Source organism: Enoplosus armatus, chromosome 5, assembly GCF_043641665.1.
Source record: "Enoplosus armatus isolate fEnoArm2 chromosome 5, fEnoArm2.hap1, whole genome shotgun sequence".
Taxonomy (NCBI): domain Eukaryota; kingdom Metazoa; phylum Chordata; class Actinopteri; order Centrarchiformes; family Enoplosidae; genus Enoplosus; species Enoplosus armatus.
In genome coordinates, this window is record NC_092184.1 from 4978615 (window position 1) to 4993033 (window position 14419).

Genomic DNA, 14419 nt, shown 5'->3' on the forward strand with positions numbered 1-14419 from the left:
TTGTGTGCGAGAGAAAGAAAAACTGTGTTAAAACTGGCGAAACAAACTACACACTGCCGCGCAGTCCGCGCAGGTGTGGGCAGCGACACGTAGACGTGTCTTACGCTGAAAGGTGACGCCGGAAGCGTCGCTCTTCAGTGCGCGCGGCTTGCCGGTGTGTCTGCAGCCTGTAGGAGCGGCCGGTTCCTCCCAGCAGCTCTCAGTTCAGAGGGAAAGCTTTTCTTCTCGCAGCAGCAGAGGGGATTTTCTGCCTGCACACGCCGGATATTCATCACATTAAAAAACGCACTCACTGCTGAAAGCGGCGAGAGAAGAAGGACACTGTCCCGGGCCGTGTATCCCTCCCCTTCCCACCTCTCTCATTTGGGCCGTCGTTGCTGTTTTTCCGTTTTTCTTTTTTCTTTTTGGACGTTTCCCCCGCTGACAGGCTCTCTGTGGCGCACTCAGGTTGCTTTTGCTGACATGGTAGATTATCACGCTGCCAACAACCAGTCCTCGTCCGGCGGGGTGCAGACCTACATGGAGCAAGAGAATGACTGGGACCGGGACCTGCTGCTGGACCCGGCCTGGGAGAAACAGCAGAGGAAGGTAAGGGGACCAAAGTTAGGCCCGGCTGGGCCGAGTCGAGCCGGGCTGAGAGGAGGAGGCGGCGGCGGGCAGAAAGAAAATGGCAGGGGAGGGATGGGATGGGGAGTGGAGGTCAGAGACCGAGTACGGGCCTCGGTTTTTGCTCCGCTGCTGCTCCCAGTGCCCCACTTAAGATCAACCATTTTGCTCCCAGCCTGGGTCTCCTCTCCGCTCCTCCTCTCAGCTCTCCTCAATGTCAGGCTGCTTCATTTCCCTCTCACTACATGCTGATTTCTTCTTCCTGCCTGTGTGTCTGACATTAGCTTACACTCTTTCTAAGGTGACCCCCCCCCGACACTTTTCTTCCCTCCCCGAGCGGAAACAGGGCGCCGCATTGTTTCAAAAATCAAAGCTGAGATTGTGCAGGTGTTTGGGGCCCGAAACAGCGAGTGCACGGTGTTATTTGAAGGGTTTGGTGCGTTATCAGGGCGCCCTGTCCCGCTTGTCTGCCTGCTTGTCTGCCTGCTTGTCTGCCTGCTCACAGGCCGATCAGACTGAATCTGCTGCTCAGCACAGGAGGAGCTGACCGATACCAGGCTGCTCAAGGCCGATACATAGAGAATCCACTCTGAAGCTGCTGTGGGTCACTGTATCCACATTCAGTCATTCCTCCAAGGGTCAACTGTTGGCAGGCTAGAAAAGCACCTGGGAGAAAATGATCACTGTAATCCTGCTGCGGAAATCCTTCAGAGTATTTGAAGATTTTACAGCAATTTTAAACCGAGAGATGCAATGTCTTTCTAGCATCTTTACAGATTGACGGTGCTTGTCTGACAGGTCAGGTTTAGAAGTCGTTGAACACACCCAGGTCTTAAAACTAAACAAGACAGCTGTCACGAGCAATGCCAAGTTGAGCACGCTCGTTGTATATGCAGAATATCGTCATGTCTGTGCCCTGATTCTTCCTGCAGCCCTGGGACATGCACGTTTCTGTAGCCACCCTCGTTTCACTGCACAGAACTAAACGCCCACCTGCTGTGCTGCAGATTTTTAGCTACAGTAATATTCTGCATAAAGATTTAGACACCTAATAACATTAAAGCAGCTGGCAGCATATGGTTCATCGGACCAATCGTCACCCTCCTAACCAATCAATGGTCCTTACCATTCACACACCCTCTCTACCCTCCCTCCCCATCTTCATTAACTCTCCCTCCAACTTCTCCTCATCCTCTAATTCTTCCTCCTGCTCGTCATGTTTTCTAATAGATGCCACTGAGCTGAGGTCGATGCTAATGCTCCTTGCAATATTCTGGATTCCTGTGGCAATTTGCCCCTTAAGATGGCACTGAAAGCCATCCGCTAATATCCACCAGACTATGGTGACCTTGTTTTTTTTACCCAGACTCCCCCCTTTAGGTGTCTGCTGTACTGAATGATCACGCCTGCTAGAAGTTATGTCTCAAAATATAGACCCTCTATATCCTCATACAGGAGTGGAGAGGTAGTTTAATGAAGGGTGAAACATTGCTTAACAGTGTGGAATGATTGAGAGGGTGTGTTTTTTATGCTTGTGTGTCTGTGCAATGCTAACCAGACTGCGCACCCTATCGTATTCACTAACTAGCCAGATGACTGGCATACTTTCTAGTGGTGTGACAGCATGCCGAGCATTGGATCGTGCATTTTTATTAGGCCACTCAGCATTATAGCGTCAACATCAGACATTCCTGCACTTGATAACCATCCAACCTGACAAGTTCTTCACTGTTAACTCATGCTGGTTAGTCGGCTGTTTGTCTGGTGACCACACAGGTCAAAGTCTCTCCAAAAGGAAAATCTAACCTGCCAATCATTAACAGAGCCTGTTGTGCAAATCTGGGCTGAGGTCCATTGCTCCACCTTCCCGAATCTGCACTCATCAGTGGAGGCTGATAGGTGTTTGGTTGATCGGGAACAGGACAGGCTGGGGACATGTCCCCCAGTCAAGCTTGAGCTGTGCCGGCCCCGGTGAGGGGGGGGGGGGGCAAATTCCTGCGGTGTATTCACGCTCACTGTGCCAGTTATTGCGCAAAAGTGAGCAAATGGCTCCTGCAGCAATACGAGGAGAGAAGTGGATATAATGAGTGTGGGAATGGGTTTGTCCTTGTGTGTGAGGGTCAAAAACAGGAGCGGAGTTTCCCGTCATGCTGACTCTTGCACATTTATCATGTTGAGTAACACAAGAGGGGAAAACATTTTTTTGGGCATTCTTGCCTTTATTTGGTGTCTGCAGTAGAGACAGGAAAAACTGAGGGAGGAGACAACGAGATGGCATGTGACAACAGGCCTCAGTTGACATTTTGAACCAGAACACTGGAGGTACAAAGTTCACACCTCATCTAATGGAGCCAGGAGGACACCTGGAAGATTAGGACCTGCTTGTGTAAACAATGCAATGCACATAGCTCATCTCTCTTTATCTTTTCAGTAAACAAAAGGAATTAGAAATGCTGTAAAGAACACATTTGGCAGCAGTCAGGTTTTTACTTTATTTACTCGTTCAAATAAGATTCAAAGGTTCCCAGTCCTGCAGACCAGAGATTCACTCTGCACAAGAATAACTTGTTTTTGGAGTCTCTTGCGATATGGATATTTCAGCGCTGTACTGACATGTACAGTATGAGTCTGTGCTTCTTAGGCAGAAGCTGAGGTTAGTCATTGCAGCGTGTTTCCAGTTGTCCAGTTCGTACATTTTTCAACCCCCCAGAGTACCTGGACTGAGCCCAGCCGGGTCCAGTTTGTTACAGGCGAAGCTCCTCGCCTGACAAACATGTTATTAAGTCTTTCTCACTGCTCTTGGATCCACCACACGTTGAAACATGTCAAAGTACGCAGTGACGCCATCAGAGGTTTTATTGTAACTCTCGGCAGTGTGGCAGGCGGTACATGCAAATCCAGCTTCTCAGCGACAGTTAGGCCGCATATATTTCTCACGTCATGAGGTTGGGAGAAAGTACAGCGAGGTGGGTGGATGAGCTAACAAGCCTGTACACAAGTACACAAGCCAAAGGGCCTGGGGCATCTGACATCAGTGTTGATTGATTGTTCTTATTTGTCAAGGTGATGGACTTTTGGAATCGGATTAATTAGTACTACTAATTAGTACTGGTACATTAGTACCACTGCACAATGTAGTTGTGTTCGGTTAATTCACACAAAAGACAAAACTTTAGATGATAAAACATGTCACTCATGCAACTGAGTGAATGAAATGACCCCAGGGTAGCATGCAAATCAGAGCACTTAGGGTGTTTGCTGAAAACCAAATGTGCTGCCAAAAACAAAAGACTAACAGAGAGACTTACCTCTGGACTCACAGTTGTAATGTTTTTATTCTCTTCCCTCAGCCCGTGTCAGGAGCGCTGCGCACTAGTCGTGGAGCATTTCTTCTCATAAATCAGCTGTGCTACAGTGGCAGGATCAGTTGTGGTCACTGACTCTGATTTTTATCTGTCTTCATTTTCCTACACTGACAGCCGTCTCGATCCGTCGGCGTGTTTGCACAGAAGTGATTGGAGCTGGACGGTGATATGGAGCTGAGCAGACTTCACAGTTAACAGCTGTAACTGATGGAGAGATGATGTGACTTTTATATGACTTTTACATGACTGTCAGATGGTCCGTTAGAGCAGTTTATACTTGTGCTTAATTAGGTTTATTTTTCCTTTTTTATTTGTTTAAGAAATCACTTTTTTTTTCCTAATGCGATGTTCAGTGCAGATGTGTCCTCCAACGTCATAAAGTAAGCAGCATGAATTAGTTTGTAGCCTGCCTCCCCTGACACACCCCACCAGTGCCCAGACTTGCAGCACAACACACACATTTCCATTACTGCCAAGGTGGGCAGCTGGACACAATGTTAGTTTGTTCTTTTGCCGCCCACTTTCACATGCTTTCTGTGTGACTGGCTGGCAGGCAGGCGGAGCCGGTTCAGATGGCCCGGGTTGGCTCAGGATGAGCCGCGAGTGACATTTTGTCAGGACAAATGGATCAAACAATGCATCCTGCTGTCGTCACTACACTGGCTGAGATCTTGCTGCATGATAAGCTGCCAGGCCTTCCTGTTCCAAAACAGCATTTAAAAGAATGAAGGGAGCTGAAAATGTTTGAGGAAGGTTGACTAAATGGCCTGCTCGCTGAACAACAATAGACAATGCTCCGTTTGTAGAGAGTTAAAGGAGCAGACGCTTTGATTGATTGTCTGTCTTTTTGTGTGCGTGTGATTGGCTGATTCAACCTGACTGGGCACAAGGGACATCTTATCATTAAGGGCAGTTGCCCCTTTTATTGCTGCTGTTCATCTGTAATACTGTTAGCTCTGTTTTCTCTGTCTCAGGTGAACAATAGGTCAGTTATCCATATCAATCTGCTTGGCCGGGATCATCTTCTATTACGTACTCAAAGTGACTGCAATCTCAGACACCAGAAATTAGACCTTTTTGATGATTGTGGCCGTCCAAATGTCTTTTCAGAAGCATTACAAAAAACAAAACAGGGAATCTGGCACATATGACTTACTCGTACAAAAGTGGGACATTTAATTGAACTTAACACAATTTTTGTTATTTTCATTTGAAATGTAGTGTTGCTAAGACAATGAGTTGAGTAAGCAATCGGTCCATGGACAGGAAATTGTCAACAGTTTTGATGACTGATTAATCGTTAACTTCATTTATCAAGCACAAATGCAAAACATTCACAATTCATTTTGAAATGAAAGATTCAAATGAAAAAATCACTAGTTACAGCCCGAATCTTGATGACGCAATTGCATTTTCAGAAGCTCTTCCTGCTCCACGGCTGTGACCTCTAACCTCCTCTTCCAGAAGAGGAATTTATTTGAACTTAACACACCTCTAGTTGTAACAGTAGATGTGTGTAGGCATTTTGGGATGTGAGATAATGGAAGTGTAGGTCATTCCCTCACTGCCAGCTGATTCCAGGTCAGCTGTGGGAAAGCCCTCCGCCTCAGCTGACTGCGATCCAGAATCAGCTTGTGGACCTAAACAACAAACCAGTCAGTCAAGCAGACAGCCAGCGAGAGGAATGTAACCCCTCTCTGTTTCCCCCTCTGTCTCTCTCTCTGTTCTGCCATTGGTGGCGGTGAGAGAGCATGCAGGGGGAAACATTCCTTTGGTGGCCCATTATAGCCTGCTAGGCCAGTGGGAGGGGACTTTTTACTAAAGGGGGGCGGGGTGTCCTGTTTTTCGCCCAACAGGGAAAAAAGAGTTGGGGGTTTGCAGGATTGCAGATGTGGTCTGTGTGGTGGAGACGAGAGGGAGAATCCTCCTTGGGGGCAGAGGGTGCTTGAGGGGGGGGGGCAAGAGTTTCCAGCCGGTTACGATGTGGCGGAAGTCGTGGCGCCAATCGTTGCTCCAAATATTTGTTTGCACAAATGTTTTTAGACCCCACCACCCTGTGATTGATTGCACTTTGGAGCCATTTGCTTTGTGTCTAGTTCAGCAGGCAAGTTCAAAATGCAGACCCAAACGCATGGTCCAATCAGAAGAGAGACTGTGGGGGACTGTGTAGCCTGGGGCTGGTATTGACATTGGTTAGCTGTAGGCCTGTGTGTCGAGGTGGTGGAGCCTAATGTGTTTCTCTTTCAAAGAGATTTCTTTACGGTCTGTTTCTCTCCTACTCTTTGTGTGCGAGGAAGGAGTTGTATTTTTGGGAGGGAGGAGGTCTTTGGGAGGGAGGAGGTCTTTGGGAGGGAGGAGGACTTGGGTGCATCCGAATGTCATTGAAGCCATGAATCCCTGGTTTCAGTTTATGGCTGACATAACCTCAGCTCTCTCACTAATTGTGGCTGTGTTCACAAGCTCACTTTCTTGGCTGTTGTGCATAGTTATGAGGATTAGTAGATGGCATTTCCTTCTGATGAATTGGAATTGGCAACAATAGGGACTAAGAATTTCCTTTTGGTCGCCTGCCAGTATGCATGTTGATGGTTTTTAGCTCGAAGCTCAGACCCCCCTCCTTCATATGTCCTCTAAGTCTGTCCTCTACAAACAGATTTAAAGGAATAAACAGACTTTATATTTGCAAATAAGCTCTTTGGTCCATTTCCATTGAGAGAAAAACAGTTTTGGTGTATCTGTTGACCTCAGTACTTTTTATTTAAAGTACAGATTTGCATAATTTCAAAAGTGTTGTGCACACTGAGGTCCTGCTTGTGCTGAAACAATTAGTTGATTAGTCAAAAGATATTATACTGATCATTTAATTCACTTACTGGTTTCAGCTTCTCAGACGCTCAGCTTTGCTGCATTTCAGTTTTATGTCACTTTAAACTCAATGTATTGTTCTGAGTTTTGGACTGTTGGTTGGGCAGTAGAAGCAATTTGAAGGCATCACATTGGCACTGAGGACTAATGGAAGTTGGAGGGGGTGTTTGTATTTGTAGGAATGCAGCAGAAGGATATGTGTTTAGGTGTGGCATGTGCGTGTGTTAAGATGCCTGTGTGAAGGGTGGGGGCACCATTATATTATGGGTCTTGGGAAGGGGGGGTTGACTGCAGTTTGAAAGTGAGGTTTTCCCCCTCTAGTTTTCCAGCAGAGTCGCATATCTGTGGGTTTGTCTGCCTGAGGCTGCTGGTAAACACTGTGCAGTTAAACAAACACAGGCCCCTCTCATGTCCTCACCTACTGCACCTATGTGTGTGTGTGTGTGTTTATATGAAGAACTCTTCTGAAGTTATTGTGCATATGCTCCATTAGGGAAATAAAGTGAGGAACATATTGAAAACAATACATATCGAAAACAATATCATATTGAAAAGGCTGCAGTTCAACTTTGCTTTTAGCGAGTTCCTCATAAACAAACACCTCAGTGGTATTTAAATGGAAGGATTACAGTAACTTCACCTCACACCCCCTCTGTTTGTAGGTGTGTAATTGGGCTACATTTGTAATGCTAAAAAACAGGTTATTTTACAGAGAGAAATAGCTTCAGGCAGTAATGTAGAATCCTTTGCCTGAACATCTTGGCTGTATTGAATTGTTTCAGTCACTATAATCAAACTAACTTGTGACAAAAAGGTCTGAAAGATATGAAAAGATGATGCATCAGCACTGCAGTCATTCAGAAAGGTGACGGCATAAAATGCATCCTCACTGTGTAACACACTGCCTTACCTTTCGAATGCCTCTGCTGGCCGTGCCCATCTTTCCTCCGTCTACATGGCTGCAGAGTGCAGATAGCGCTCATACATGTATCTGTGAGGCTGCAGCCTCTCTATTCTGAACCACAGCGCTCTGCAGGGCTCAGTATATTTTTGGAAACACCACTTCAGAGCTCTGCTATCATCCTGCACCTGAGAGAGAGAGAGCGAGAGAGTTCAGATTCAATATAAATGTAATCAGAAAACCAGAACAAGAAGCAGAACCTGGTCCTCAACAGTGATGAGTGAGGCTAATACAGCAGCTTGTTTTGTACACTGGAGGCTATAGATAGATGCGCATCGCCGACACCATTAGCACACGTCTTTTCTTTTTCTTGTAAAAGGCTTTTTAAAGGTGTATGCTGTTGTTGGTGGGTGAGCAGTGTGTGTGTGCTTTTTTAGGTGTCGCTCTCGTCCAATGTGAGAAGATGTATTCTTGAATTATTGGTGTTATTGCAAGGAATCGCTGAGCTAAATGTGCTTTCCTTTTGAAAGCCTCCTTCTTTCAGCCCACATCTTATTCAACAGACCGTACATTGCAGGGACTTTGTCAACACAACACAGAGGTGAAAAACAATATTCGCAACCCTTGCAGCAATTCTGTGGACCTGGTGTAGTCTGTTAAACTATTTGGTTAACAAACATTAAAGGAGGAACTTCATGGATGCTCAGCCTGACAGGTGTATAGTGTCTTTGTGCCTCTGCTGCTTCAATTCTGACCATTCCTATTCTAATCTGTTTTGTTAATCCCCCAATTTAATGGGGGGAGTACTCCTTTAACCCTCTGCACTCCTAATACTGAACTCAACTAATTGTCTTAAACTCACTATGACTCTGAAAGTACTAAGAGTATTAAGGTACCAATGTGTAGAGCAGGTGTCATGTTTATGAAATAGATTATATTTCAGCACCCGCAGCCTGCGTGTGTAGAGTGAGTTTGCATCGTTCACTCAGTCTGAGGTTGTCCTCAATCCGGTCGTCCTCTGCAGGATGGCGTGGCTGTGCAGCAACATCTGTCAGAGTGGGACAGACCAGCCCCCCCCCTGCCCCGAGATTACATCCCACCTCAGATGACTAGAGTATATCCAGATCTGACACATATCTGTGCACATGATACACGTATGGATGTAGCTGCCCAAACACACATTTTTTGCAATTGGTGTCATAAAAAACACCAATAGAAGCTCTAATCTCCCGTAAGAAACAAATGGGAGATAAGATATTAAAGCCCAATGTTTACATTCTCTCCCGTTAAGACTGTGAAAATGTGTAGAATGAAAACTGTAGTTTCAGTCTGATAAAAAAAGATTTAACCAGTAGAGTTGATTAGAATAGATTAAAATGATGCAGAGCTGATTTCTTGTCTTGTTTCTTCAGTGCATCCAGAGGCACATCAGGATCCTAAAAACAGCCCATGTGTTCTTCTGATAATGTTGTTCTGTAGAATAAAGCTTGATGGATGCATACATGGCCACACCTAGACAGGTTATTCTCCTCTGTGTGTGTGTGTGTGTGCGTGTGTGTGTGTGTGTGTGAGAGAGAGAGGGCGATAGAAAGAGAGAGAGAGCACTACAAACAGGCCGTGCTAGTCTGGTAACAAAGAGTGAGCTGTGACGGTAAGGCCTCATGCTACATATGGGATACACACACACACACACACACACACACCCACACCCAGCAGACATCTATCCCCTCCAGATGTTTAGCACTGTAGCTGCTACTCGTCTACCTCCAGTCTGATAGCCGTACAGCTACAGATCCAGACCAGAAGTCTCTGAAACAATTAGACCAGCGTTAAACTGATTATCCTCTGTTCTTCACCAGACACTCGTCATGTTGTGGAATAAATGTTCACGATCGTCCCACTTGTCTGCATTTTTTCTGCTCTTTATTGTAAATACGATCACAGCAAACGGGAACCCTTTTCTGACCCTCAAAATAAATGAATTCGAATACAGAGGTTTGCCTCACTGCTATGATGCAGATCGGCACGATTATGTCGGTCTAAAGCAGCCATTGGGGCACTATTAAATAACATTTGCTAGAACCTGGACGTTGTTTTTAAATGTGCTTAGCTGATTGTCTGGACGTACTGTGCTACCTCAATGCTAGGGGTGGGTTTCAACCATAATACTTTTTTTGTACCAAAAGCTGTAAAGACATGTCCGATCAGATTAGTAACATTGTGACCTGGTTTAGCTCAGGTCACACTTCTATTTGCAAAGTTCTTGTACGGCTGCTTGTGTTTGGACGGCCCTTAAGAACTTATTTGGTTAAATGAAAAAAAAAAAAAGGTCTTTGTGGAGAAAAATGTTTACACTTCTTAACTGAAACTCAAGTATTGTATCAACACCAGTCAATGCACCAGACTGCAGGTAAGCGCCTGTCACATGCACGTCTTCATCTAATTAGCTGACTGCAGCTGTTAAACCTTCCTTCCTGCATTCAAACTGATTTGGAGGCAAAAAGCGCAGTGAAGTGTGCAGGATGTTCAGAAAGCGGGAGCTGCTTCACAAGAAAAGCTTTGTAATGTTTGGCAACTTAAGCTTTTGCTCAGTTTTTTTTCAGAGGCTCGACTGCACGCTGTATTACGGCTCCAAACAGAACATGTTTTTGATGAGGACAATAATTCACATCACATGTTGATTCTGTGTTTGGGAAACAACACTTAGTCCTGTTTTGTCAGTTCATTTTGTGAACACCAGCATCAGTTAACTTTGCTAATTAAAGGGATTTTCTTCTCAAGCTGATTGGCCATTTTTTAGTAGAACATTTGTTTTGACGTGTGAATCTGCAGCACCGACAGTGAACTGAACCCTGACAGGGAACCACCTGACGAGGCTGCTGGGATCTGTAGGCATTATCGGTTAGTGTTTGTTGTGCTGTCGAGACAAATGCCTCCATCTACTCACAGTGGCTTTTTAAAGACAGACCGTGTGTGTGTGTGTGTGTGTGTGTGTGTGTGTGTGTGTGTGTGTGTGTGTGTGTGTGTGTGTGTGTGTGTGTGTGTGTGTGTGTGTGTGTGTGTGTGTGTGTGTGTGTGTGTGTGTGTGTGTGTGTGTGTGTGTGTGTGTGTGTGTGTGTGTGTGTGTGTGTGTGTGTGTGTGTGTGTGTGTGTGTGTGTGTGTGTCTCTGCGGCGGTCTCTGATTTCCTCAGCGAGCTCCTTGTTGTATTATTTAACAGCTTTCAAACTGGGGCACTGGGCAAAGCGGTGAAGAGGAGAGGCCTACTGGGACACACACATATACATGGATAATAACACATACAGTTATTTGAGCCCACGCACACAGAACTGCCTTTGCTTTCCATGAAATGTAGAGACATCACAATGAATCTACTGAATAATATGTACAGTGAAGTCTTTTCAATTTGCTGCAAATGTTCTTCTGTTATGCCAGATCAACCAGAAACATAAAATGTGATTTTCCTGCCAAAGGAACATCTTGTATTTGAAATGGCACATTTAAAAGCCTGATAAACATTGACAATTGTTAATCTGCATAATATTAAATGTGCCAGATAATTGGCAAAACTAAGAATTTTAAACTAGCGTTAAGTAAAAAGTTGGGAACGTTCTCTCCAGGTTTGTGCACCTGAAGCAGGAACACTTCAGTGGGCTATCAGTGGAGCCTGTGCTGGTTTCAGGGCACATAACGGCAGCATTAAATATTTACTGATTGTGCCTGGCCTTCAGGTTCCTCTGCTCTCATTTATAGCAAGGACGCTCTGCTCACCAGAGAATCCCACGCAACACTCTTCCTCTCCTCCTCTGACTCTCCACATTTATGCCTTCCCTTGCATTTCTCTATTAGCCTCTCCGTCTTTGCCAGAGTCGTTAAGGCAACCGGCTCAGACAAAAGAGGATAACTGAGTGTGTGTGTCTATTTTTAGGACTTATGTTTTTGGCCATTGGTGTTGCAATGCAATAGTTGTGTGTGATATAGCAGTTCAGGCTTCTATCTGTATTGTGGGATGTATTTCTGGTCAGGCATTTCCAGTATCAGCCTGGGGGCCTGTTCATAACTTCAATCTGTTTTTTTGGGGGGGTTTTTTTGTCTTTCATAGTTCAGAGGAGGTCCCTCGGAGACTACAAGCCTAGAGCTTTTACAGAGAGACACATGGGATGGACGATAGGGTCTAGTTTTTCTGTTTTTGGAGTTTTTACAACACAAAGAGCAGCTCTGGAATGAGATTTAGCCTGTGTTTGAGCTCATACGTGAACGAAAATATTTTAAGGCTTAAAACCGTGTGTTTGAATGTTGGATCTCTTTTGTCGGCTTCCTGTGAGCTCAAAAACAATATGATCCCCAGTTCTGCAGAGAACAAGAAGAGAAATCAAGACAGGCTGACAAACGTTTTTTTTTCTTCTTTTTTTTGGATTATGCAGCCTGTGTGTAAGACTACATTTAAACTCACATGCAGGCAAGCAGAGAAAGGCAGAGAGCTTGAGACAGATGGCTGATAAACACTTACTGCAGGTTCACTGCCAGTTTATGCAGCTGAAAAGACAGACAATCCAAACACAGTTCTGCTGCTGCTGCTGCTGGCCTCAGGGTTTGAAACCAAAATGGAAAGCAGGAGGATTTTTCCCTGTTATTGTTGTTACTTTACTTCAGTCTTTCCTGGTGACGGACAACTGAAAATCTTGACAAAGTTGATAATATTGGTTTTCATGGTGAAACTTATCTTATCTTATTGAACTGAACAAAGCCTGATTTTTGATAAATGGCGGAGCAGTAAAGAATAAATCTCACCTCAGAGAAGAAAGGAGGATGAGTGAGATGGTGTTGAAGAGTGACTGCAGCACTGTGTTCATCCTCCTGGGAGTCATAGTAGTGGAAGAAAGAGGAAGGAAGGCTCTGAGGTTTTTTTGCGGTTTCCTACCCCTTCCCTGTTTCAAATATAAAGTCACCACACACGCAAACAGTCAGGCAAGCCCTCTGAGTCAGGCCAGAAAGACAGACGGATCACTGTGTGTTTGTGTCACCCCCGCCTTAATGGACCAGATGGCTGTCCAAGAAAGTAGGGAATGGCTGCAGAGCAGTCCTACTGTATAGAACAGGGAATAATTAGTCTGTTTTCTCAAAGCTGTCCCATTAGTGACATTAAACTGTTGTGATGCACTTCACACAATTGTCTTCTATTATCGCATTAAAGAAAACCTGAGTGGGAAAGCAGAAAGTTGGTGTACTGAAAAAGAGGACATTATTACTCTCTACAGAACAGCAACAATATGCATTAAACTGCCCGCCATGTTGAGAAACTGATCTGTTAAAGGCTTGAATCATATTTAAAAGTCAGAGTTCACATTTCGGCCAAACCAGCGGCTGTAGCAGAAAGTCGTGTAGGTCCCTGCTCTGCTGCGGTTCTTAATGTGGGTCAGGGAAGTCCTCTGCCCTGTCCGCCATCGGCCACGAGCCTACTATCCTGTCTGATCCAATCAAAGCTAGCCTGTAGGGGATTATTTAGCTACCGTTCCCCCTGTTAACAAAGACTCCTCTGTTGGTCTTCCTCTGACTCACAGCGCTGTGGGGAGTGCAGGACGGCGTGCATGTGGAGTTAACACAGACCCTGGTACCCTGCGTTGCTTCAGATCAACACAGTTTTGTCTTTGGCATGTGTGTATGAGCTCAGCGCTCTGGTTTTGACACCACTGCTGTGGAGACATGGCGGCTTGGCGATTCTCACGCTGCAGCGTTTCCTGCTGAGCTCGCCACAGCAGCATGAGACACTTTCTGTGCTAACACTCTCTTAACACCTTCCTCAAATCGATGGGTTATTTTTACCCTCACTCTGATATTCATGCACACACTGACAACTGCAGCGCTGCTGGTCTCCAGCTGTGCTTTGTTGTAATAAAAGTATTCGCTTTGCTTGAAAGACGTCTTTTACTTTGTCACATTAAATGCAGGCAGGAGTGAGTGAAATCTATTTCGGAGGAGGAGGAGGAGGAGGAGGAGGAGGATGGAGAGAAAATGTTGAGCAGTAATGTTCTGATGGATGATAAAGTGATTTTAACAAAAGGATGCATGCAGAGGTGTCAAGAGTTGGATGTGCTCATACTCTGGACACCAGGTGCTGAGAAGCATTTTAAACCTTCTAAAAATAAGATGCTGTAGACTTGGGTTGCTTAGCAACAGCCCTGAAGCAGGGTTGTGGTACTGCCTGCTGTGGTATCCTGCATGACCACACTCTGTATAAGGATTTCCTCAATGAAACTTATAATTAATGAAAAGTATCTGTAACTGATCAGCAGCGGTAACAGATGCTCCACTTGTTTTGGTCTGTGAAATACTCGGTTGAACCTTGGTGAAAGGTGAGAAGATCAGATTTGATTTCACTCTCAGAAGTCTCTTAATTCTTGGAAGAGAAATGTTAGTAAAGCGGAAGAAACCAGTTGAAGTCTGAATGAAGATGTGAATGTGCAAAAGGAAGTTCAGCATTTCAATATAATATCTCCTCTTGTATTGCAGTACAACAGCACTCACTCTTGCACAGATGTATTATGTCTAATGTCGAAGAAACCGTCAGCTAAATGATGCTTCTATACGTGCAGCTGGTTTTCTTAACTCAGGTTAACTCATAGTTGTCCAGTCGTCATTGTTTGTACGCAGATGGACAGAAAGTGTTTGAGAGGATCAGACTC

At 45.1% G+C, this 14419-nt stretch overlaps 1 protein-coding gene across 11 annotated transcripts in view; it reads left to right on the plus strand.

Moving 5' to 3' along the window:
- Positions 1–222: 222 nt before the first annotated feature.
- The window catches only part of actn4 (actinin, alpha 4), a 54840-nt gene continuing 40643 nt past the window's right edge, over positions 223–14419 (plus strand). For all 11 annotated transcript variants that reach the window (XR_011597351.1, XM_070906486.1, XM_070906488.1 and 8 more), the window contains exon 1: positions 223–588. Coding sequence is in view for 10 of the 11 variants with exons in the window: in XM_070906486.1 (XP_070762587.1) it covers positions 463–588 (126 nt within the window). In the remaining variant the exon portion in view is untranslated. The remainder of the gene's footprint in view (positions 589–14419) is intronic.